The sequence below is a fragment of the Pseudophryne corroboree genome, chromosome 2 (genome assembly GCF_028390025.1).
Source record: "Pseudophryne corroboree isolate aPseCor3 chromosome 2, aPseCor3.hap2, whole genome shotgun sequence".
Classification (NCBI taxonomy): domain Eukaryota; kingdom Metazoa; phylum Chordata; class Amphibia; order Anura; family Myobatrachidae; genus Pseudophryne; species Pseudophryne corroboree.
The window spans coordinates 570,764,727-570,792,385 of NC_086445.1; the positions used below are offsets into that span (position 1 = coordinate 570,764,727).

The 27,659-nt window shown below is 43.8% G+C and overlaps 1 protein-coding gene across 3 annotated transcripts in view; it reads right to left on the reverse strand.

Annotated features, from left to right (window-relative positions):
- The window catches only part of MAP7D1 (MAP7 domain containing 1), a 157,800-nt gene that overhangs the window by 21,563 nt on the left and 108,578 nt on the right, over positions 1-27,659 (reverse strand). For all 3 annotated transcript variants that reach the window (XM_063954406.1, XM_063954405.1, XM_063954407.1), the window contains 2 exons: positions 26,949-27,017; positions 13,101-13,264 (listed from right to left, as the gene is read on the reverse strand). In XM_063954406.1, coding sequence (XP_063810476.1) covers positions 13,101-13,264; positions 26,949-27,017 — 233 coding nt within the window. The remainder of the gene's footprint in view (positions 1-13,100; positions 13,265-26,948; positions 27,018-27,659) is intronic.

Here is a 27,659-nt window from a genome sequence, read left to right on the forward strand (position 1 = left end):
ATAAGGCAATACTTCCATGTGCCTTTTGGAATCCGCATCACCTGACCACTGCTGCGTCCATAACCCTCTTCTTGCAGAAATGGACAGCGCGCTAACTCTTGATGCCAGTCGGCAAATATCCCTCTGCGCATCACGCATATATAAAAATGCATCTTTTAAATGCTCTATAGTCAGTAATATACTGTCCCTATCTAGGGTATCAATATTTTCAGTCAGGGAATCCGACCACGCCACCCCAGCACTGCACATCCAGGCTGAGGCGATTGCCGGTCGCAGTATAAACACCCGTGTGAGTGTATATACATTTTAGGATATTCTCCTGCTTTCTGTCGGCAGGTTCCTTTAGGGCGGCCGTATCAGGAGAGGGTAGTGCCACCTGTTTAGACAAGCGTGTGAGCGCTTTATCCACCCTAGGGGGTGTTTCCCAACGTGCCCTATCCTCTGGCGGGAAAGGGTATGATGGCAATAACCTTTTAGGAATTATCAGTTTTTTATTGGGGGAAACCCACGCCTCATCACACACTTCATTTAATTCCTCGGATACAGGAAAAACTACAGGCAGTTTTTTCTCACCAAACATAATACCCTTTTTAGTGGTACTTGTATTATCAGAAATATGCAAAACATTTTTCATTGCCTCAATCATGTAACGTGTGGCCCTACTGGAAGTCACATTTGTCTCATCATCGTCGACACTGGAGTCAGTATCCGTGTCTGTGTCTGCCATCTGAGGTAACGGGCGTTTTAGAGCCCCTGATGGCGTTTGAGACCCCTGGACAGGCACAAGCTGAGTAGCCGGCTGTCTCATATCGTCAACTGTCTTTCGTAAAGAGCTGACATTGTCACGCAATTCCTTCCATAAGCTCATCCACTCAGGTGTCGACTCCCTAGGGGGTGACAACTCTATTATAGGCAATTGCTCCGCCTCCATCTCATTTTCCTCCTCAAACAGGTCGACACAATCGTACAGACACACCGCACACACACAGGGAATGCTCCGATAGAGGACAGGACCCCACTAGCCCTTTGGGGAGACAGAGGGAGAGTATGCCAGCACACACCAGAGCGCTATATATAGACAGGAATACCACTATATAACGTGCTTCTCCCTTTATAGCTGCAGTTATTATCAAAACTGCGCCAAATTAGTGCCCCCCCTCTCTTTTTTACCCTTTTCTGTAGTGCAGGACTGCAGGGGAGAGTCAGGGAGACGTCCTTCCAGCGGAGCTGTGATGGAAAATGGCGCCCGTGTGCTGAGGAGATAGGCTCCGCCCCCTTCTCGGCAGCCTTTTCTCCCGCTTTTTGGTGAATTCTGGCAGGGGTTAAAATACATCCATATAGCCCTGTGGGTTATATGTGGTGTATTTTCGCCAGCCAAGGTGTTTTACATTGCTGCTCAGGGCGCCCCCCCCTAGCGCCCTGCACCCTCAGTGACCGGAGTGTGAAGTGTGCCTGAGGAGCAATGGCGCACAGCTGCAGTGCTGTGCACTACCTTGTTGAAGACTGATGTCTTCTGCCGCCGATTTTTCCGGACCTCTTCTTGCTTCTGGCTCTGTAAGGGGGCCGGCGGCGCGGCTCTGGGACCGGACTCCGAGGCTGGGCCTGTGTTCGGTCCCTCTGGAGCTAATAGTGTCCAGTAGCCTAAGAAGCCCAAGCTGGGTGCAAGCAGGCAGGTTCGCTTCTTCTCCCCTTAGTCCCTCGATGCAGTGAGCCTGTTGCCAGCAGGTCTCACTGAAAATAAAAAACCTAAAACTAAACTTTCACTAAGAAGCTCAGGAGAGCCCCTAGTGTGCACCCTTCTCGGCCGGGCACAAAAATCTAACTGAGGCTTGGAGGAGGGGGAGGAGCCAGTGCACACCAGGTAGTCCTAAAGCTTTACTTTTGTGCCCAGTCTCCTGCGGAGCCGCTATTCCCCATGGTCCTTACGGAGTTCCCAGCATCCACTAGGACGTCAGAGAATATATATATATATATATATATATATATATATATATATATATATATATATATATATATAATCAATAGATATACCACTGCACAGTAAGAACTGGATGTATATCACAGGGTACTTGTACCAGAGAATACTGACTAAATGCACTCTCTTAACTAACACTATCTAATTGACATGTAGAATACTTAAGTGTCATGTAAAGTCACAGCGCTGACAACCAGGCGGCTCTACAAAGGAGGATTTGCCCAAGCAGTGTAGCTGGGGAAATGGCGCCCAAACACTGACAGGGAGTGAGGGAGAGACAGATATGCAGCTCCAGGGCGGGAACATTTACTGGAAATGGCGCCCTGAGGATGGGGGAGGGGCTCCAGGTCTAAGCCTTATCCCCTCTGCTGGCAAAACCACCGGGTACTGCGGGATACTTGTAAAAAGGTTTAGAGAGAAAACCTGACCTGCACCCATGCCCTGGTGATCTAGTGGGATCGCCTGTACTGCCACAGTGGCCACCGCCGGTGAGCGCTGCCCGCCTCCCACCGGCCGCGCCGGATCGCGATAACGTGCGGGTCTGCGAGCGGGACCCACTTACCTCCTCTTGAAGTGCGGCCACGCGATCCCGGAGAGCCCCAGCCGTGTGTGACTGACTTGGAAGAAAACCGGAGCCTCCTGCTGTAGGTACCCGGCAGCCAGGGCGTGGGAGTGTACAGCGCCGCTGAGGGAAAGATGGAGCTGCAGCAGGTAATTGTCTACTGACCTAACACAATCTGTGCCTCTGCTGCAGCCCTTGTAGTCTTCTTTTTTTCCTCAGAAAAAGCTTTTTCTAGAGCTGCTGTGAGCAGCTCTTCCTGTTACATGCTTGCACTGCAAGCACCAACTACAAACTGAGCTCCTGTGCACGGAGGCGGGGTGATATAGGAGGCGGCGCTATGCATCTTGGGAGGAAGGTCAAAGCTTTTGAGCCTGTTGGTGCTTCGGATCAAGATCCTACTCTGCACCCCAATGTCTATCTTTGTGGAGCCCAGTGTACCCGGCAGCAGAAACAAGGTTGATTGTCTAATCAGTAACACGTTCACATATAAAAACAAAAATGTAAGTAACCTAAATTTATACATATACCACATTTCTTTATCCCGCTTTCAATCAGCTAGAAAATATGTCCACAAAAAGGAAATGCCACAAAAAGAACACCCCCATTTTTCCAGTTTTTATTAAAACTTACAAAGTTTAACATCTCAATGTACTCTGAAATTAAAACAAATAAGCAACTGAAGAGAAGAAATCATAGTGTCATATGTTTAATAAGTTTTATTCCAAATTTTTACTCCTCAAAGTAGCCACCTTTCGTAGACTAAGGGACCCAATGTGATGAAGTCACCTGGTTGCGATACATGGGTCAGCATATTAGCGCAAATGTGTGCTAACAACTTCAAATATACTCCATGTTAATTGTGCGGGTTTATTGAAATTATTCTCACTATAAGTGTTCTTAGTGCTAGGAGTGTGCATCTGCATCTTTTGTAGAATGCCAGACATTGTGGCATACTTTCTACAATACAAATCAAATACTGCTCGAGAAGTTCTTCTCAACACAATCGCCAATTCGAGATTTAGCAAAAGAGCCCCAGACCATCACATTTCCTCTTCCATGGTTGACAGCTAACGTCACATTGGGGTTATTTACCAAGCATAAATATACGCAGAAAAAAGGCGCCATTTAAAACTCACGGCTTACTAAATAAACCCCACACATCGAGGAACCATTCTTTTGTCTATTTGATGTCATACAAAACCCTACAAGGTGAACAAAAGATTTCAAATTTGTTCAGTGCTGCAGAACAGCGGTATGTTCTTAACCCATTACTAGTTCACAGAAAAAGGCTTCTTTTTTTTATTTAAAGCACTGCAACTCACATTTTTCTTTTTACCTCTCATAGATTGGCCCTAAAAAATAAAAAAAACTGTACCATTTCAGGTTATTCACAGTCCTTATATTTCAATAAAAAGTGGTAAAATGGAACTGTACTAACAATTTTGACCAGTGGGGAAAGTACACAAGTTTGGCCCATACTTGCAGACTCTTTTAATGGAAAGCTCCGGAGAGACAGTTTGCAATTAAGTATATAATCTCAGAACCTCCTGCTACGGTGCAGCTGGGACAGTGCAAAAGGCCTTTATTCACCAAAAATCATGTCATCAAGCCCTTAGACCACTGATTTCACGGGGGGGGGGGGGGGGGGGGGAACAGGAAGGATGGTCTACTTTCACAGAAGAACCAAATTTCTGGAATCTTCCAAATATTCCGGGAGAGTAAGAATGTATAATTTGGGTCCTTCATTTGGATACAACATATCAATTATTCTGTCAATATCCTTCAGTTGTGCTATATTTACGTATACAGGGTTCAACGAAAACTCCCTGTTCATGCCATATAATCCGTTCATTTACTTGATGGGTATACAAATTAGTCTCCTCAACACCAAAAGTTAATCACATTTTTGCTGTAACTAGGTAGCTAAAACTTTTTTTATAAAACTTCGTACACCAAGTTGTGTAATGGCCAGTCCTTTATTGAAAGCATAGCTGAAAGTCTGTCAGACACTCCATGGATGCTATTTGGGAGTGCGGCTATAAATACATTTCTATCATCTTTGTTCAAAAGGAGGGGAAAAAAAAATACCAGGACATTGGCTGTGTAGCAACAGCAAACACATACCATTAACTAGCACATGAAGAAGCATAGCTAGGCCAGGATCAAGACAGATGAAGCAGGGCACCGATGGCATCCACCCATTTGTCCCGAAGAAGCAAAAAGTCAGTAATTGATAGAGGACCATTTTAGTTGACCATGACTATGTATGTATGTATGTAATTAGTAAGCAGGGGGAGGAAGTCTCTTGGTAGTGCAAATTATGTGATCTATTTATATTTTGAAAAAGATTTTAATACTAATCCACAAAACAGTCTGGCATTCAAAATGAAAGGATTGGGCCTAGGAGTAAAATAGTATGAAAATGGATACAGAACAAGATCAAGATAATTAATAATGGGACATATTCAGACTGGGCTAAAGTTACATGTGCAACATCAGAGAGATTAGTAATAGCCAAAGCCCTTTTTATGAATTTCCCTGTAGATGGCCTATACCTAGACAGTAAGGGGCCCATATTTGCTAATGCATTCACATTTGACATGTGATACTGGAATTTATTTATTTTTGTTAAACCTATATTTTATTAGAGAGATCAAAGTGAGTTACAGCGACCAAGACAGGTAAACATCACAATTGCAGAGATAACATGCATAATAAGTCTCAACTCCATCAAAACAAACGCATTAGTGATCTAATTTTATACATAACACAAAACAGTGATGGAGGGTAACTCCCACACACAGAGCAGTAAAGAATACCGGAGAAATGGAGCTATAGAAATAGTAAAACAGGGTGAATAGGATAAAGAAAAGGACCATCGGGGGTGTGGTGGTGAAAAAATAGAGTGTGCAGTTATGAAGCAGTGTTTCTGGTATTTAACATTTCATTGTTTAAAACGCAAGTGGGCACCTGCCTATAAGGGTAGCTATGCTGTAAGATGCCCTGCCACATGATGCGGTGATGGCAAATTCATTAACTAAAAACTTAAACATGGATTGGGAATTTTTCTTACCATGGAGCCACCTTGCACAATTGTTCAGCGGACGCGCCATGACGGGCTGCCCAAGAGGGTCCAACAGACCGAGTAGAATGGGCTTTAATAGCAGCAGCAGCTGTGAGTCCAGCCAGCAAATAAGCTTGTGCAATCACCATTCTAATCCAGCTGGCCAAGGCCTGCTTATTCACAGGCGAGCAACGTTTGTGGAAACCAAAAAGTACAAAAAGGGTCCTCCTAATAGAGGCAATTCTCTCCACATAAACACGGAGAGTCCTTACCAAATCCAAAGACCGCTCTTTGGAAGACAAGTCAGAAGAGATGAAGGCAGGAACCACAATCTCTTGGTTAAGGTGAAAAGATGACACCACCTTAGGCAAATAACCGGGATGAGTTCGGAGAACTGCGCGGTCACAATCAAAAATCAAAAAGGGTGGACAACAGGACAAAGCGCCCAAGTCCGATACCCTTCTGGCAGAGGCAATAGCCAATAAGAAAAGGATCTTGGCTGTGAGCCATTTAAGGTCCACTGACTCAAGAGGTTCAAATGGAGACTTGCAGGGCATTCAGGACAACAGACAAATCCCATGGAGCCACAGGAGGGACATAGGGAGGCTGAATTCGCAGTACGCCCTGAGTGAATGTATGAACGTCAGGTATAGACGCGAGTTTTCTCTGAAACCACACCGACAAGGCAGATATGGAACGGATAATGAAGGTTGTCAATAGCAAACCGCAGATATTGCTGATGCGATATGGCAATAGGTATATGCAGATAGGCATCTTGTATATCCAGGGATACCATATAATCTCCGGATTCCATGGCCAGTACAATCGAGTGCTGCGTTTCCATACGGAACTTGGACACTCACAAATTTGTTCAGTGATTTGAGGTTGAGTATAGGCCGGAAAAAGACCCATTGGGTTTCAGGACTAGAAACAGGGTCGAGTAGTATCCTCCACCTCTCTGGGACACGGGTACCGAAACTACCACTCCTGTATCCAGGAGGGAACGCACAACCAGGTGTAGTGCTCACACCTTCAACGGGTCCGAAAGTATAACAAGTTGTTCTGAAGTGGTCTTTAACCAGACCTGGGTGAATTTCAGAAGTCAGCCTGTCACCCTCGGATCCCCCGGGGCGAGGCCTGCCCCGTCATGCAGCAGGCTTGTCTTGTTTGGAAGCAGGATGACGGGCAGCCCAGGATTGTTTTGCTTTGGGCTTAGTGGTTTTGGGAGCACAAGCTTGTCTCGGGTATGCCTGACCTTTTGCTTTCCCTTGAGGTCGAAAGGAACGAAAAGTGGTACTCTTTGCCTTCTGTGCAAAAGGATTAGTATTTGGGAGAAATGTAGTCATAGCAGCCAATAAGTCAGTCAAAATCTTATTCAGATCCTCCTGAGCACCTCCAAGGTCTTTTTGGAGTCCAGGTCCACCTTCCATGACCTCAACCACAGAATTCGGCGAGCCAGGATGGACGTAGTCAACGCCTTGACTGCCTCAGAGGACACCTCCTGAATGTAGTGGGAGGCGGTGGCAATATGAGACAGATATTGTCTGGAAGTGTCAGATATATCATGAGGTAGCTCTTCCTCTATAGCCAGAACCCATGCTTCAATTCCTTTTGCGCACCAGGAGGCTATTATAGTGGGTCTATGTACAGCACCTGTAAGGGAGTAAATAGACTTCAACACGCTTATCTGTCGGTTCCTTCAGTGAGGTGATAGTTGTGACAGGCAGAGTAGATGACACCACAAGACGGGTGACATGGGAATCCACCAGCGGTGGATTTTCCCACTTGTTACACAACTCAGCGGATAGAGGATAACAAGCTAGCATCTTTTTAGACAGGGAGAATTACTTTCCTGGAGAAGACCAGGGTTCCTGATGTATGTCTACCAAGTGGTCAGAATGAGGTAAAACTACTTTAGTTACCTTCGGACGTTTAAATTTCTCAGGCTTCTTATACGCAGTAGTGGGATCTACATCATCTTCATCGATTTGTAGAATCAGCTTAATAGCCCCCACTAGGTCAGGGACGTCAACATGCTTCCTCGTCAGAAACGACTGTATCAATGTCTGACAGATCAGTATACTCCCCATTCTCATCATAAGTATCACCTGAGATATTAGTAGATTGTGAGGAGGAGGCGGCCCGCTTAGATGACCCCTTGACCGCAGAGGGACGTTGGGTAGGTTTTTGTCTAATCAAAGATTGATTCAATTGTTGTATCTGGGTAGACAAAGGGGGTCATTCCGACCTCATCACATGCTAGCTATTTTTTGCAGCGCTGCGATCAGGTCAAAACTCGGCAAAACTGCGCATGCGTATGCACCACACTGTGCCGGCGCGTCGTACGGGTATAAAGCGGATCGGTGCTGGGCGATGGATTTTACGAAGAATCCATTCGCACAGCACAGCCGATCGCAAGAAGATTGACAGGAAGAAGGCATTTATGGGTGTCAACTGGCCGTCTTCAGGGAGTGGTTGGAAACTACGCAGGCGTTTGCAGGGCGGTTGTCTAACGTCAATCCCGGGACCGGACAGGCTGAAGTGATCGCAGTGGCTGAGTAAGTTCAGACCTACTCAGAAACTGCACAAAACTTTTTTGTACCGCTCGGCTGCACAAGCAATCGCACACTTGCAAAGTGAAAATACACTCCCCCATAGGTGGCTACTATCTGATCACAGCGCTGCAAAAAAAAGCTAGCGAGCGATCGGAATGACCCCCAGACTATTTGCCCAGGGTGGATTTACCATAGGGGCAATATGTGGCTGTAATGGCACAGGAGGTCTGTCACAAGCGTATTAAGCATATTTGAGAATGCTGCCCAAGGTGGTTCCTGATTGGTGACAAGAGCAGCGGGCTGACTGGGAGATGTATAGCACATATTACACAGACCATCCTTCAAAACTTCCCCCTCAGGCAAATCCATGGTGCATGCGCTGCAGGATGCAGGAACCTCCACGGTTTCCCGCCCTTTGTGGTAGACATTATAATGAATGTACGCTATAGCCAGACAAATATAATACCTGCAAATAAATCCCCTATTTATGTGTCAGAAAATGCAAAACACAAGCCGAGAATAAATGCCGTATGAGGTGACTGAAATACACAGTAAAATACACAACTGTAAATACTGCGTAGCGCTATATAACAGACCCTGACGCACCTAGTCCCCTAGGGTACAGAATACAGTGATGGCTATAGCTTGTGATACACTGAAAGTGAAATTCACACAGCAGCTACAGGCACACACAGTCACAGTGACACTGCAGATAATTAGTTTAGTCAGAAAATAAAACTGCAGTTGACTAGTTATATATATATATATATATATATATATTTTTATATATTACACACATACATACATACATACATACATACATACATACATACATACAGTTGTGCTCATAAGTTTACATACCCTAGCAGAATTTGTGATTTTCTGGCCATTTGTCAGAGAATATGAATGATAACTCACAAACTTTTCTTTCACTCATGGTTAGTGGTTAGGTGAAGCCATTTAATGTCAAATAACTGTGTTTACTCTTTTTAAATCATAATGACATCAGAAACTACCCAAATGACCCTGATCAAAAGTTTACATACCCCAGGTCTTAAATACCGTGTATTGCCCCCTTTAACATCAATGACAGCTTGAAGTCTTTTATGGTAGCTGTGGATGAGGCTCTTTATTTTCTCAGATGGTAAAGCTTCCCATTCTTCTTGGCAAAAAGTCTCCAGTTCCTGTAAATTCTTGGGCTGTCTTGCATGAACTGCACGTTTGAGATCTCCCCAGAGTGGCTCAATGAAATTGACATCAGGAGACTGAGATGGCCACTCCAGAACCTTCACTTTATTCTGCTGTAACCAATGACAGGTCAACTTGGCCTTATGTTTTGGATCATTGTCATGTTTTAACGTCCAAGTACGTCCCATGCGCAGCTTCCGGGCTGATGAGTGCAAATTTTCCTCCAGTATTTTCGGATAACATGCTGCATTCATCTTGCCATCAATTTTGACCAAGTTTCCAGTGCCTTTGTAGCTCACACATCCCCAAAACATCAGCGATCCACTTCCGTGTTTCACAGTAGGAATGGTGTACCTTTCATCATAGGCCTTGTTGACTCCTCTCCAAATGTAACGTTTATGGTTGTGGCCAAAAAGTTAAATTTTGGTCTCATCACTCCAAATGACTTTGTTCCAGAAGTTTTGAGGCTTGTCTCTGTGCTGTTTGGAGTATTGTAAGCAGGATGCTTTGTGGCATTTGCGTAGTAATGGCTTTCTTCTGGCGACTCGACCATGCAGCCCATTTTTCTTCAAATGCCTCCTTATTGTGCATCTTGAAACAACCACACCACTTTTTTCAGAGAGTCCTGCATTTCAGCTGAAGTTATTTGTGGATTTTTCTTTGCATCCCTTACAATTTTCCTGGCAGTTGTGGCTGAAATTTTTGTTGGTCTACCTGATCGTGATTTGGTTTCCACAGAATCCCTTATGTTCCACTTCTTAATTATAGTTTGAACACTGCTGATTGGCATTCTCAATTGCTTGGATATCTTTTTATATCCCTTTCCTGTTGTATACAGTTCAATTACCTTTTCCAGCAGATCCTTTGACAATTCTTTTGCTTTCCCCATGACTCAGAATACAGACACGTCAGTGCAGCACTGGATGAAAGATGCAAGGGTCTTTCAGGAGTCCAGAAACTCACTGACCTTTTATACACACACACTGATTACAAGCAAACAGATCACAGGTGAGGTTGGTTACCTATAGTAGCCATTCAAACTCGTTTGTGTCAACTTGTGTGCATGATCAGGCCAAAATCTCCAGGGTATGTAAACTTTTGATCAGGGTCATTTGGGTAGTTTCTGTTGTCATTATGATTTAAAAAGAGTAAACACAGTTGTTTGACAATAAATGGCACCACCCAACCACTAACCATGAGTGAAAGAAAAGTTTGTGAGTTATCATTCATATTCTCTGACAATGGACAGAAAATCACAAATTCTGCAAGGGTATGTAAACTTATGGCACACACATATATATATATATATATATATATATATATATATATATATATATATATATATATATATATATATATATATATATAGGCAATTTACGGCACTCCTGAGTCCTGTATATTGATGTAGTTGTTGATAATGGCCGGTGCCCTCCAAAGGAAAACGGGAGAAGCCGGTTCCCGACATAAGAAGCATGCAGCGGCGGCACTCACAGCACTGAAGAAATTCATATATACATATACACACACACACACACACACACACACACACACATATACACACACAGTGGGGCAAAAAAGTATTTGGACAGCCACTGATTGTGCGAGTTGACCCACTTAAAAAGATGAGAGAAGTCTGTAATTTCCATGTTAGGTACACTTCAACTGTGAGAGACAGAATCTGAAAAAAAAACCAGGAAATCACATTGTATGATTTTTAAACAATTTATTTGTATATTCTTGTGGAAAATAAATATTTGGACAATCAAAAAGTTTAAAGGTCCGTACACACTTAACGATAAAATGAGCGACGTCGCTCATTTTCCCCCTCCTTGAGCGACGTCGCTCATTTTATCGTCAAGTGTGTATGCCGCCAGCGACGACCGATGCGCGGCCCAGCGGGTCGGCAACGATCGTCGCTGTCGGTAGGGCATGCATGAAGGATGTGGACTGTCGTCCACGACCTTCATGCAGGGCTGGCGGGGGCGTGACGTCACTGAGCGATATGAGCAGTCATATCGCTCAGTGTGTATAGTCGGCCGCCGGCCCGGGAGGGGGAAACATTAGACGATGTCGCTCACAGAGCGACATCGTCTAATGTGTATGGGCCTTAACTCAATACTGTGTAATATAACCTCGGTTGGCAATTACAGAGGTCAAACGTTTCTTGTAGTTCTTGACCAGGTTTGCACACACTGTAGCAGGTATTTTGGCCCACTCTTCCATGCAGATCTTCTCTAGATCTGTCATGTTTTGGGGCTGCCGCCGGGCAGCATGGACTTTCAACTCCCTCCACAGATTTTCTTTTGGGATTAGGTCTGGAGACTGGCTAGGCCACTGCAGGACCTTGAAATGCTTCTTACGAAGCCACTCCTTAGTTGCCCGGGCGGTGTGTTTGGGGTCGTTGTCATGTTGGAAGACCCAGCCACGTTCCATTTTCAATGCTCTTACTGAGGGAAGGAGGTTTTTGCCCAAAATCTCACGATACATGGCCCCATCCATCCTCTCCTTAATACGGATCAGTTATCCTGTCCCCTTTGCATAAAAGCAGCCCCAAAGCATGATGTTTCCACCCCCCATGCGTCACAGTGGGTATGGTGTTCTTGGGATACCATTCATCATTCTTCTCCCTTCAAACACTGCGAGTGGAGTTGATACCAAAAAGTTTGATTTTGCTCTCATCTGACCACATTACATTCTCCCAATCCTCCTCTGGATATTCCATATGGTCACTGGCAAACTTTAGATGGGCCTGGACATGTGCTGGCTTAAGCAGAGGGACCTTTCAGGATGCAGCAGGATTTCAATCCAGGACAACGTAGTGTGTTACTAATGGTAACCTTTGTGACTGTGGTCCCAGCTCTCTTGAGGTCATTGACCAGGTCCCCCCATGTAGTTCTGGGCTGATACCTCACCGTTCTCAAGATCATTGTTACCCCACGAGGTGGAGCCCCAGGGTGAAGGAGATTGTCAGTGATCTTGCATTTCTTCCATTTTTTAATAATTGCGCCAACAGTTGATCTCTTCTCACCAAGCTGCTGGTCTATTGTTAAGTAGCTCATCCCAGCCTTGTGCAGCTCTACAATTTTGTCCCTGGTGTCCTTAGCTCTTACATTTGTGTTCAGCTTTGGGTAAAGTCCTCTAGGAACTTAGGCTCCAATTCTAAGTTAGGAGTATATCCAAAGAAATGTAGATAGGTGAGGGGTGTGTCCAAACTCAAATCTAAATTGCAATTAATGCTAAAAAGAACGCTGTCCAGCGTTTCTAGGCTACAGGCAAGATAAGCCAGTCTTTGCATGCACAAAAGTATTTGCACACCTTGCTTGCTTTGCTCAGTAGCAGCCATATATTGAGAACAAATCACCTCTTAACATTGGAGAATACAAGCAATGCCAAATAAAATCAAGAGAACTCAAATTAAAAAAACACAAGACGGTCAGAATGTTTTGCTAGCAAATTTGGTCTACGTTTATGAGCATGTAGCTTGCAACTAGTAAAATGGTAATGTAGTTCCATCACATAAGATAGTAAGAAATATAATGGAAAGTCAAAGATTACCATATGTGACTACCAACAATAAAAACAAGAGCGTATTTGCTAGGCCCACAGCAATACTGTGTGAGAAGGGCGTAAAGGACTCCATGAGACTGTGTTTTAGTAAAAGGAGGGGAAAGGAAATACTCTCCTGTAGCATGTCTTGAATCATTGTACTGTAACAATCTACATTTACCAAAAGTCCTATTCAGCATACACCCTTACCTTGTTTTTCTCATGCTTTAACCTTTGCCGTTCCTCCAATAGAACCCTTTTTCGCTCTGCCTTGATCCTCTGTTCTTCCAACTTCTTCCTCCTGTCTTGTAACTGCTTCTCCCGGAGTTGCTTTGCCTTTTCCTCTTTCTCAAGCCATACATTCTTCTTGGCAGCTGAAGGATATAAAAAAAGCTTGCTTGGATCATTTGCTTGAATAATATTAACATTTGTACTGTAGTGTACTATTGATTGTCCAAAATGTAGAATGGAATTCCATTCCCAAGTATTACAACTTCACTATAACCACGGGGAGAATTCAATACAGTGCGATGTTCCAGTTAAGATGTTCAGCTGTGCACAATAAAAGCATTAATGTCTAATGCTGGGATAAGTGTGTGTGACCGGATGCACCTCGCTGCGCTAATCGTTCACAGATTCTGCTTGATCCCACTGGACCTGGGCTAATAGGAGATTCTCTCTTACCGTCAGTACCCGCCCACTGCGCATAATGTGCTGCTACCACCTACAATCAGCACCTGAAACTGCATCTTCCACTCAGGCGCCTTGAAACAACCTATTCCCGAGTATGCATGGACACACTGCTGATGTCTGCGAATTCCCACTGGTCCCTCACCCCTATCCGTTTGATAGATAGACAGTGTCTAGTTAGACAGTCCATAGATAAACACCATATATTAGACAGACATTAGGTCGACAGGGTCAAAAGGTCGACAGGGTCAAAAGGTCGACAGGGTCAAAAGGTCAACATGAAAATTGTCGACATAAAAAAGATAGACAAATGTGTTTTTTTTAATGTAACATGTTTTTGGATTATTTCATACTTTCTCTATCCATGTCGGCATAGAGTTGGTTATAAACCTTGTGGCGAGCGCAGCGAGCCACCGTGCCCGAAGCGTGGCGAGCAAAGCGAGCCCCGCGAGGGTATGCCTTTCTACAATTGGGGGTCCCAGATGACAAAACTATCCACACAAACCACAAAAATGCAAGAAACATGGTGTCTAACTTTTTCATGTCGACCTTTTGACCCAGTCGACCTTTTGACCTGTCGACCTTTTCCATGTCGACCTCTTGACCCTGTCGACCTTTTGACCCTGTCGACCTAATGTCCATCTAACATATGGTGTCTATCTATTGACTGTCTAACTAGACACTATCTATCTTTCATACCGGAACCTCCCTCACCATGGACCAGTTCTCTGCAGGGTAGCTGGCAGAGGGCTTATAGGTCTATTTACTAAGCCGTGAATGGAGATAATATGGACGGCGATAAAGAACCAGCCAATCAGCTCCTAACTGGCATTTTTGCAACATAGCCTGTGGCATGGCAGTTGGAAGCCGATTGGCGATTTACTAAGCTGTGATAAGAGCGGAGAAGTTGTCCATGGCAACCAATCAGCACTGAAGTAACATCTATAATTTGCATACTATAAAATGATACAGAGCTGCTGATTGGTTGATGGGGCAACTTCTCCACTGGCTCACTTCTCCGCTCTTATCACTGATTAGTAAATGTCCCTAAAGTACCAGCCATCACCTTTATCTCCATCCAAGGCTTAGTAAATAGACCCCTCAGTCTGGAGACACCGTCCTTAACCCAGAACAGCCAAAGAACGGAATAACGTTTTGCGCAATTCTGTTGGTCGCAGGATACAGATGCAGTCATCTTAAAGACAATATGTTTATTGCTCAAAAAGTCTTAAAAAAGACTGTGGGGTCTATGTACTAAGCCTTGGAGAGATAAAGTGGTCATAGATAAAGTCTAATAAGCTTCTAAGTCATTTTTCAAACACAGACTGTAACATGTCATTTAGGAGCCGACTGGCTAGTACTTTATCACTCTCCAAAGCTTAGTACATAGACCCCTTAGTCCATCGCTAAAAGGTGCTAAGAACCATTGGCAGCATACAAAAATGATACAGAAGATCAGTCCTCTCCCAGAGTCCAAGGATATCTATACACACAAGACTCGCTCGCATGCCTGCTTTTTATCCTGTCCTAACACAACACAGGGGCTAAATCCACCCTGGATTTTTTAACCAATCATGCTATCCCACAAAATAGCATGACTGGTTAATTTGTTAGCTCATTTCAAAGGGGCTAACAAATGGATAAAACAATGTCCTCCTTCCTTTCATAGATATACAGCACCAGAAGCCTCCACTTGACCATCTCCAGTTTTGATGACATATTGCATGAAGGTTGGTATATATGTATAACTAACTTTGGTAAAGTTTCAGTTCATAGTGTGCAGTAGTAGTGGAGTTGTGGCCCTGGTAGTGAAGGTAGGTGAAACGGTCACAGACTCCGCAGTGCACAACCAGCAATGTTCAAGTAATTGCTGTGGCAGATCTATGAGAGCAAAAATTGTGAAAGTGCACATACTTATACAACGTTTGATGCCGATGTCAAAAATTGCTGTCTCAAGGCTTACAAAAAAGTTATTTTTTGACAGTATGAGGCCAGAGTAGGCCTAAATATCTGTTGTGCAATTTTTTTCCACTAATTCAGCTGCCCATATCTCTACAGGAAACCATTATTTTAGTATGACATTAGTATAGCTAGCTATCCAAGTGGGCAGCATCACAATCATAAATTAACAGACTTGAAGTCGCTTAGTTTCTGAGATAATGTCATCTAAAATTGCTTTTACAAATCGCGCAATTTTCTACTATCTTTGAAGTTCAATAGCAAAAAAGAAGCAAAACAGATTTTCTTGAAACAACATTAAAAAGAGCAGACTTTAACTTGTATCAATAGATCACCCACTATCACGCAGTAAAAATAAAAATCTAGAATACAAAAAAACAAAAACTGTATAATTAGGTAAATAGCTTCCTAGTATTTTTCACTACGGGTTTGATATCGAAGATCTATACTGTCTAGGCAGACCGTCATTGGGCCAACCACATGTGGTCGACATGCATTAAGTCGACGGGTCAGAAGGTCGACAGGTAAAAGGGGTAAGGTCGGCTGGTGTAAAAGGTCAACAGGATCAAAATGTCAACATGGCAATGGTCAATACAAAACAAGGTTGACACAAGTTTTTAAAAGTTTTTGTAATTTTGTATGTTTAACCATAGCTAAGAAAAACTAGCAGAAACATGAACCTTGGAGAGCTCGCTTCAGTCGCCACACTTTGGTCAAGGTGGCTCACTGCGCTCACCACAGGTTGCTATTCCCAATCATAGTCTACTGTAGAAAGTACATCAAGCAACAGTTGGAAAAACATGAAAAAAAAAAAACATTGTCTACCATTGTCATGTTGACCTTAAGCAATGTCTTCATTTGGACTATGAACTAGACATTGGAACCCCTTCACCACTAGGTTGTGTTTTCTCTGGAAATCCACAGATAAATGAAGATTTTGTATACACAATTCCGTCATTTTCCAGCTAAAGGATACCTTTAAATAATATACCGATGCAGAAGAACTATTATTGCGATAGATCTGCAAATATGCATGGAAAATAAGAATTTACTTACCGATAATTCTATTTCTCATAGTCCGTAGTGGATGCTGGGGACTCCGAAAGGACCATGGGGAATAGCGGCTCCGCAGGAGACTGGGCACAAAAGTAAAAAGCTTTAGGACTACCTGGTGTGCACTGGCTCCTCCCCCTATGACCCTCCTCCAAGCCTCAGTTAGGATACTGTGCCCGGACGAGCGTACACAATAAGGAAGGATTTTGAATCCCGGGTAAGACTCATACCAGCCACACCAATCACACCGTACAACTTGTGATCTGAACCCAGTTAACAGCATGATAACAGAAGGAGCCTCTGAAAAGATGGCTCACAACAACAATAACCCGATTTTTGTAACAATAACTATGGTACAAGTATTGCAGACAATCCGCACTTGGGATGGGCGCCCAGCATCCACTACGGACTATGAGAAATAGAATTATCGGTAAGTAAATTCTTATTTTCTCTAACGTCCTAGTGGATGCTGGGGACTCCGAAAGGACCATGGGGATTATACCAAAGCTCCCAAACGGGCGGGAGAGTGCGGATGACTCTGCAGCACCGAATGAGAGAACTCCAGGTCCTCCTCAGCCAGGGTATCAAATTTGTAGAATTTAGCAAACGTGTTTGCCCCTGACCAAGTAGCTGCTCGGCAAAGTTGTAAAGCCGAGACTCCTCGGGCAGCCGCCCAAGATGAGCCCACTTTCCGTGTGGAATGGGCTTTTACAGATTTTGGCTGTGGCAGGCCTGCCACAGAATGTGCAAGCTGAATTGTACTACAAATCCAACGAGCAATCGTCTGCTTAGAATCAGGAGCACCCAGCTTGTTGGGTGCATACAGGATAAACAGCGAATCAAATTTTCTGACTCCAGCCGTCCTGGAAACATATTTTCAGGGCCCTGACTACGTCCAGCAACTTGGAATCCTCCAAGTCCCTAGTAGCCGCAGGCACCACAATAGGCTGGTTTAAGTGAAAAGCTGAAACCATCTTAGGGAGAAATTGAGGACGAGTCCTCAATTCTGCCCTGTCCTCTACTTTAAACTTTTACACTAAGCAGCTCAGGAGAGCCCCTTAGCCTGCACCCGTCTCGTTCGGGCACAAAAATCTAACTGAGGCTTGGAGGAGGGTCATAGGGGGAGGAGCCAGTGCACACCAGGTAGTCCTAAAGCTTTTTACTTTTGTGCCCAGTCTCCTGCGGAGCCGCTATTCCCCATGGTCCTTTCGGAGTCCCCAGCATCCACTAGGACGTTAGAGAAAGTATCAGAACATTTACAGTAATGCTTTGAAGGTTAAAATGAAGGGCAATGTCACTCCCTGCATCAAACGACCCACACCATCATCCGTTCTCTTTTGCTTTCCCCTGCGACGAAGCAGTACTGTCTGTACAAAAAGCATCCCTTCCTTTATCCTCTGACACCAGTATGATGACATTGGGGACTGCAGATGCACCACCTCAAAGTTCTGCAGTAGCTTCAGATCAATGTTTATGGTCGAAATAAAACATTATAAAGAATCTGATCAATACCTGCAATCCGGCAATTGGAAGTTTGCCAGAGAGGTGGCTCAGTTCTTAAATACCAAATTGCCTCAGTGTGCATGCTGTAAGAGCCAGAGGACAGTGGTTATATGGAATTCTGCTAATTGAAAAAAAAAAAAACAATATACTGTACGAGATGGCATTTTCATATAGCTAAGCTAAAGGATACATTTCAGTCCACAAAGGCTTTGGATAATACAAATGAAATGCATCTTTGTAAATAGTTTATTAAGTTACAGAAAAAAAAAATCATTATAAAACAGTTTGTGTATAAAACCTGTGTGATACCTGGTATCAAAGAATGCAGAACAATTCTCATGTCTTTGTGAGTGAGTGTCGGGACTGGCCAGAAGAGAATGAATGACAACAGTAAACACAGCCTGTAAAATGACAGACGCTGATCGGTTGGTAATTTATCTCTCTCCAAGATTTGACCGCCTAAGCAAGCTAGGCTTTTCCATGCTAACGATATCAGAATTTATGGCAGTTTCTAAGACTTTCCAAGTAGAAAAATATACCAAAAACTATTTAATCTTATATATAATTTTTATTAAAAATAAAATAAAAAAAAAAGTATAGCTTTGGCACTACATAAATAAAAGGATGATAGCAATATATACGTTATGGTAAGAACTTACCGTTGATAACGGTATTGCTCCTAAGTCCACAGGATAACATTGGGATATGATGAAGCAACAGCGGATTTGCACCAATCAGTCAAAGCTTTTCGGCCTCCCAGCATGCAACTGGCCCGTCCATATATCCCCGCCTCCTGGCTCAGGCAAATCAGTTGTATTCCCAAAGATCAAGGCAGAAGCATAATAGATGGCCCTAATCAGGCGTGAAGAACACGGTATCCGTTTGCAAGGTCGACCATGTTATGGTCGACAGTCATTAGGTCGACCACTATTTGTCGACATTGACATGGTCGACATGTGAAAATGGTCGACGCGTGAAAAAGTCGACATGAGTTTTCAAAAAAAAAATTATTTTGGGGAACTTTTTCATACTTTACGATCTACTTGGACTACGATTGGGAACGTTAACCTGTGCCGAGTGCAGCGAGGCACCTTGCCCGAAGCATGGCGAGCGAAGCGAGCCATGCGAGGGGATGTGGTGCACTAATTGGGGTTCCCCGCACTTTACGCAGAAAACGACACCAAAAAAAGTTAAATAAAACATCATGTCGTCCTTTTCATGCGTCGACCATTTCCATGTGGCGACCATGCCAATGTCGACCAATAGTGGTCGACTTAATGACTGTCGACCATAACATGGTCGACCATTCATAACGGAACCAAAGAACACACATGCACACCCTTCCGTACAAGAAGGAAGAGGTTAGTGAGTAAAAGGATCCTCAAATCAGGTGCGTCAGCGTGGGAGCCCTGTGGACTTAGGAGAAATACCGTTATCAACGGTAAGTTCTTACCATAACGTATATTTCTCCAGCAGGGTCAACAGGTTATCCACAGGATAACATCGGGATTTCCCAAAGCAATTTAGTGGTGGGGACGCTCCTGATTGGACAGGAGAATCCTTCACCCAAATTCAGCGTCATAAGAGGCAAAGGTATCCATAGCATAATGTCTAATGAATGTATTCATGGAAGACCATGTGGCTGCCTTACATATCTGTTCTGCTGAAGTACCATGTTGTGCTGCCCATGATGGACCTACCTTACGAGTAGAGTGAGCAGTTACATTAGCCGGAACAGGGAGATCAGCTTGAGAATATGCTTCTGAAATAGTCATCCGAAGCCACCTTGCTAGTGTCTGCTTATCAGCAGGCCATCCTCTCTTGTGAAATCCATAGAGAATGAAGAGGGAATCTGTCTTTATGATGGCACTGGTACGATCCATGTAGATCCTTAAGGCACGGACCACGTCCAGCGATACATCTCCCGCAGAAAGGCCCGGTTCCTGGAAAGCCGGGACTACAATTTCTTAGTTGAGGTGAAATTTAGACAGCACCTTGGGAAGATACCCAGATTTAGTTCTAAGAACTGCTCTATCGGGAGAAAAAAAGATCAGAAATGGAGGATGACATAACAATGCCTCTAAATCTGATACTCTTCTAGCTGACGCCATGGCCAATAGAAAAAGAGAACTTTAGCGGTCAACCATTTAAGATCCACTTTATTAAGCGGTTCAAATGGAGCAACTTGAAGTCCCGGGGCACTGTAGGAGGAACAAAAGGAGGTTAAATGCGCAGCACTCCCTGGAAAAAAAAGTATGCAAATCCTGTAAGTTGGCAATTTTCTTTTGGAACCATACAGTCAATGCGGACACTTTGGCACTCTCAAGGAAGCCACCTTCAAACCTTTATCCATTCCTGTCTGCAGGAATACTAAGACCCTGGAAACTCTGAAAGACTTTAGGGTCCATTTTCCGTTCACTGCACCAATGAATATAGGATTGCCATATTCGGTGATAAATGCGAGCTGAGGAAGGTTTCCTTGCTCTGGGCATTGTTTGAATTACCTGTTGTGAGAATCCTCTTGACGACTTCAGGATAGAGGTTTCAAGAGCCACACCGTCAAAAACAGTCGATCCAGATGTCTGTGATAACAAGGACCCTGTATCAGTAGATCTGGGCGTTGAGGGAGCAGGAGTGGAGCATCCATCGACATTCTCTGCAGATCTGTGTACCAATGTCTTCTGGGCCAGGTCGAAACTATTAGTGTCATGGCACCCTTCCCTTGCTTATCTTTCTCACCACCTTGTGTAATAGGGTGACTGGAGAAAACACATAGGCCAGATGAAAGTCCCATCTCACAGACAGGGCATCCACAAAGATCGCTCTGGGATCCTTTGTTCTTGACCCATATGCGAGAACTTTGTTGTTCTGACGGGACACCATGAGATCTATCTCTGGCAACCCCCACTTGTCTACAAAAGTCTGGAAGACCTCCGGGTGTAGAGCCCATTCGCTTGCCTGAATGGCGTATCGACTGAGAAAATCCACTTCCCAGTTTAGGACTCCTGGAACGAATACTGCGGACAAGGCTGGATGATTAAGTTCTGCTCACTTTAGTGTGTGACTTACCTCCTTCATTGCTTTTCGGCTGCGAGTTCCTCCCTGATGGTCGAGGTACGCTACTGCCGTTGCATTGTCTGAGCAGATCTGAACTGGTTTTCCCCGAAGAATGAAGAAGTAATTAGTGAGTGCGCTGTCAACGGCAGCCTGTATGGGGGTGGTTAGTCCCTAAATAGTGAATACAAGACAGGAAAAGATACTGGCGCCGGCTGAATCTCAAAAATGAATAACGGAAACAAATTGATAAATTAAAAAATTATTAAACATACATTTATTAAAATAATTAAAATGAAGCTTGTGTATTATCAAGAGGGTAATTGATAATAAAATTGAGAGTCTCTCAAATTATCCTAGGGCCACTTGTATTTCCATTAAGGTAATAATCACAGGTATTCTGGCTAGGACTCAGTCCTCCAAGGTATCCTCATAAGATTTCAGATAGAGATATTACCATGGTCTCAGATGAAAGTCCCCTTGGTTCTCAATTGCAGATCGAGGTCCAATAGCAGCAGGGGAATGAGCAGAGACTTCAGATGGAAACTACTGATAGGGATCCTGGAGGATTTGAAGTCCAGAAATTGCCAGATGATTCCAGATGGTGGTTAAAGTGCCCGTGGTCAAGAAGAAATATGGCTCAACGCGTTTCGCTGGTCTAGGTCACCGCCAGCTTCCTCAGGAGCCCCGAAGAATGTCCTTTGCCTGAATCAGTGCCATGTATATGGCCCGAAGTTCCAAAATATTTATTGGCAGGAAACCTTTTTCCTTGGTCCATTGCGCCTGGAAACACAACCTTCCTGACACTGCTCCCCAGCCCTGGAGACTGGCATCCGTTGTCAGAATTTCCCAATTTGATATCCAAAAGGGTCTCCCTTTGTCCAGATGGGATGTCTGTAGTCACCAGGCTAATGACCTTCTTACTTCCATCTTAAGGACCATAATTTGCGTTTTTATCATCTGATGCAACCCATTCCATTTGGCAAGGAACAGATGTTGCAGAGGCCTCAAGTGGAACTGTGCATATTACACCATGTCGAATGTTGACACCATCAATACCATCACACGCATTGCTGCGTGAATGGATGCCTTTTGACTGTGTAGCAACTCCTGAATCCTTAAATGAACCTTGGATATCTTGTTCAGAGGTAAAATTACTCTGTAAAGGGTTGCATCCAGTACAGCCCGCAAGTGAGTCATCCGCTGTGACGGAACTAGAGACGATTTTGCACAATTTATGAGCCACTCGTGCCTTTGCAGACACGTTATCATATGTTGCAGATGACTCAGAAGCAATTCCTGAGACTGTGCCAGGATTAAAAGATTGTCGAGGTATGGAAAAATTCTTATCCCCTACTGGCAGAGATAAGCTGCCATTACCACCATAATATTGGTAAATACTCTGGGAGCTGTGGCTAACCCAAAAGGCAGGGCCTGGAACTAAAAATGCTGTTGGAGGATAGCGAACCTGAGATAGCACTGATGGGACAGTGCTATAGGAACATGTAGGTAAGCATCCTGGATATCCATGGCCAAAATGATGGAACGTAAAGTCTCCATATGAAACTGAGGTACTCAAATGCATTTGTTCAGCACTTTGAGACTGAAAATGGGCCGGAATGACCCATTTGCCTAATGAACTAAAAACAGGTTTGAGTAAAAACCCTGTCCAGGTTGCGCAGAAGGAACTGGAATGACTACTCCTGACTGAAGCAATTTTTGAACTGCCTCTTGCAAAGCCCTGGCCTTCGTCTCTACCCGAGACGGGCTGCTTCAAAAAAAAAAAAAAAAAACCTTTGAGGAGGGTGCTTCTTGAAGGCAAAAGCATAACCTAGAGATACAGTTTCCTGTACCCAGGCATCTATTGTAGACTGCTGCCAGATCTGGGCAAACTGAAGAAGTCAGCCCCCCACACTGGGATCCCCTAGGTGGAGGACCGCACCATCAGGCTGATGGCTTATTTTCTGTTTTACCAACAGGTCCTCTGGTAGCCCAATGCTTTTTAGTCTTACCAGACTTGTTGTATTGGGGCTGCCTGCCATCACTTTTTCCTTTAGCTTTTCCTTGAGACCGAAAGGGCCGAAAAGCTGGAACTTTAGGTTTAAAATTGTATGTGGAAAGAAACTTTACCTTCTTGGAGCCTGCTTCTGACAAAATATCTGTCAATTCTTTACCAAAAAGAATATCTCCAGAAAAAGACAAAGATTCCAAAACCTTCTTAGATTATGAATCAGCTTTCCACGTACATAGCCAAACTGCTCTGCAAACAGCTATTGTTAAAGCTGATGCCCTGGTGGCAATTGTACCCATATCCAATGCTGCTTATTCCAAGAACATTGCAGCCAGTTTTGTATGCGCTATATGAGATTTTTGCTCTCTAGATGCCATTGAAAAATCCCCCTCCAATGCATCAGCCCAGGCAACCACTGCCTTTGCCATCCAAGCTGAAACCATGGATGGCTCTATGACTGCCCCAGACAGGGAAAAAATGGTTTTTAAAAAACCATCCACACTCCTATCCGTGACATCATTTAATGATGATGAAGGTAAAGGTAATGTAGATTTTCACACTAATCGAATCACATTCATATCTACATTGGGAGCCACCTACCTTTTTAAACAATCCCCAGCTGGAAGAGGATGATTGGAATTCCATTACCTAGGAATTCTAAACTTCTTATTGGGCACAGCCCAAGCCTCTTTCATGATTTCCATCAGCTGATCTGACCCCCGGAAACTCAGTCTTAACTGTTTTGGGACGTTTAAACACAGGTGCCTTGGTTTTTAACACAGGCTCTGCTGAATCCTCTAAGGATAGAATGGCTTTCATTGCTTTAATTAACACAGCTATATCCACTGAGCTGAGACCTTCCTCTTCCTCTTCGTATGCTGAAGCAGAGTTTATTGAGCTTTCATCCTCCGATGAATCCTCATCAGAAACAGGTGTAGCCTGTGAGGATGAAGATTTACTTACCACTGGCTTATCAGCCTGTTTCTTTTGAGAGGTTGCTGCTGGAAGTGATAAACCGCAGGTGGGAGTCTGCATGTAAGGGTTAATCGTGTAACCTATCCCTGGTCCAGGAGTTGGAATTATCCGTTCAGCTATACTGGATGTCTGTGCAAACATAGCCCAAGGCGGATCAACCTGCACCTGAATCTGCCTTGTATTTTTCAATAGACCCTGGTGAAAGCTAAAACAATTTGCCCACAAACCATCCTGAACCAGATCCTGAGAGGTTAACCCAGCTTTGCAAGACAAACATGATATGAGTGTTGGTGTTGCTGTGTGTATCTTCCTCACCTTTGCCGCTCTTAGACATGATAAATAATCAACACTTCCACAGTGTACTACACAAGTTGTGACTGTAATCACTTTAAGCTTTTTAAAGTGACATACAATCCGACCCTACCCATGCACCAGCATTGAGGATCGGAATAGAACAAAACTGACAGAATATGTAGTAAAGTCAGCAATCACACTAGCAGTCAGTCACATTATACACTAGTTTAATAAACAATATGAGCACGTCATCAACTATAACTACATTTCAAGTATGTAGGAGAACATATTACTGAATCATGTTTAAACAGATCTACCATATTCAGACGCATAGTGAAAGAAACAACAGTAATAGTATACAGACTCATATGCATTAGGGACTTATCTAACTATTCGTACTCAAAAGGTAGATAGAGACTTAGTGCTGTATTACCCATACTCAATAGAGTGGCATACAGAGAGACTCACCCCTTATCCAGGACCGATCAATACATTTGCGAACGCTGAGTGGATACAGATGCTACTAATGTACACTACCGCTCTGTGAACCTATAGTGAACACAGGCGCTCAGTGAACACAGACGCACCCATCACACAGCCTCCTATGCTGCGACTGGGTCCCTTTCGTATACAGCATCTCAGATGGAAGCGGGAAAACAGTTCATGGCGGGAGACTCTGAGGAAACTGGTCATGAACCGGGGGGAAGGGCGACCAGGAGAGTGTCTGACTCCCCACTGCTGCCATCAACCATAGGGATCGCAGCCTCATACTATTCCTGGAGCCTATGATCCCTAAGGCCTAGCGCTGGTGCACCCGAGGTGGCAGCGGCGTCAGCGACTGTTTGGTAGTCTCCTCCCAAAATAGTGCGGCTGTGTCCGTATTCCCCTTCTAAGCGGAACCGATGCCTTACCTTCTCCCCGTGCTCCGGCCACAGCCTGGTAACGTCTGCTGGACCTGCTAGTATATCCGACACAGACTCCCACCGAAACAGCATTGTACACCTTGGTAAGCATTGTCGCGACCCAGCGGAGAGTTGTTGGAGCAAATCTTTCTAAGGTACGTATAAGACGCTTTTTAGAAAGATCGCTCAAGAAAAAAATAGTAAGACTATAAAAATAAAATAAGAAAGCTTAGGGCTGCTAAAAACCAGCAGCCCTCTGACCATGGTCCGGCTCCTGCCACACCAAACAAAAAACTGATTTGCCTGAGCCAGGAGGTGGGGATACATGGACGGGCCCGTTGCATGCTCGGAGGCAGAAAAGCTTTGACCAATTGGTGCAAATCCGCTGTCGCTTCATCATATCCCAGTGTTATCCTGTGGATAACCTGTGAACCCTGCCGGAGAAAAATCAAATACTCCAGGTAAGATGTATCAAACCCCTGTGGGGGAGATTTAGCAAATCATGCAGAGAGATAAAAAGGAGAAGTTGCCCATAGCAATCAATATTATAGCTGTAATTTCATAGACCGTTAGATAAATGACAGCTGTAAGCAGATTGGTTGCTTTGGGCAATTTCTCATTTTTATCTCTCCCCAAGGTGCGAGACGACTTCAATGAGACTCTGTTTTACCATACTTGCCCAATAAAAGCTTTATAGGTAAGTTGGTAATGGAGAAAGGAAAAATATAATAACTCTGTAAGGAAACCAATACAATCTAGCATAGATTTAAGACACGGCAAAAGCGTTCCCCATAGATATCAAATTTGTATTGTATGTGCCAAGTACTGGTTTTCTTGACTAGATATGACATGGTTAAGGGGTTTCAGAAATGTGATAATTTCTAGTATAAATAGTAGATTACAAGTATCTACCATTATAAAATGTCAATGACAGTGCTTAAGGTTGACACAAAAAAAAAATTCTTAATTTTTTTTTCCACTTTTTCATCCTTTACCATCCATGTGGTGTAAGATCGCTCACTTGCCCGAATCATGGAGAGGGTACGTTTCATCATATCTGGCTGTTACACTGTTCATCATACAAAATGATACCAAAAAGTAAAAAACCCTGTGTTGACCAATTTTGTGTAGACCATTTCCATGATGACCTTTTCAGACATCTACCTTTTACATGTCGACCATATGGGGTAGACCTAGTGACTGCCAGCCTAATTTAGGTCAACCTAATAATCCACACCACAGCTCCTTCCCTCTTCTATTTATGTTATTATCTCCAGAAAGCCTGCTATTACAGAAGATAACTAATATGAAAGGTAGTAAATACTTAAAAGAAGAGTACGGAAGAATTTGCAGCAAAGGCATGAGTTAATTTGCCCTGGCCTGGATTTCCAGACATCTCTAAAAGAATTAAAATATTTATATTGTGCAACCTTCATGGCCAATGAAATATTCATGGCCTGACCTGTAAGCTTTCCCAGAAAGAAGGTATTTCAGAAGACAGTGCACAACCCCTATTCTAAGAGAGAGGGCACAATGTACTGCCGAATAAAGTGTTGCTACTCTCTCCAACAACCATGAGTAAACATAACTTTCTGCCATGGACACAGGAAAACTCACCGAGATACTTGGCCCTTTCTTCTCTCCTCTCCTTTGCCTGCTTCTGTCTCTGTTCTGCTTTCTGGGTATCTGAGGGAATTCAAACACAGACTCTAGTGAAGCCAGATTCTATGTGCATACTGTTATTGCAGCACCATGGAAGATCAACAGAGCAAGAACACACATTCGGGTGCATTTATTAAAAACACAAGAAATATCTAGCTAAAATATGAGCACAAACATACGTTTATTCCCCAGAAATGCCATACTCTTTACTCACAACCCATTATTTTACATGTGCTCTCTGTCACAATAAATAGACATGACATGGGCTTGATGCGGGGTCGAATGCTCGTCTGTTTGTGGAGTGTATCTTGCGTGTTTTCGCACTGTGCCTGCTCCAAAACCAAGGGGTAAATTTACTAAGATGGGAGTTCTATTTAAGATGGGATGTTGCCCATAGCAACCAATCAGCTTCTACTTCTCATTTATCTAGCACCTTATAGAAGATAATTCCTGGAATCTGATTGGTTGCTATGGGCAACATCCCATCTTAAATAGAACTCCAAGTGTCTGCAAGTATATGAGATGCATGCACAACCGCAAACAGTTCAGTCGGGGGTGCGGTTCATAAGGTCGACACGCATTGGGTCGACCACGTTTGGTCGACATGATCACTAGGTCGACATGGAAAAGTGTCAACATGATTGTTTTTTTTTTACTTTTTTGGGT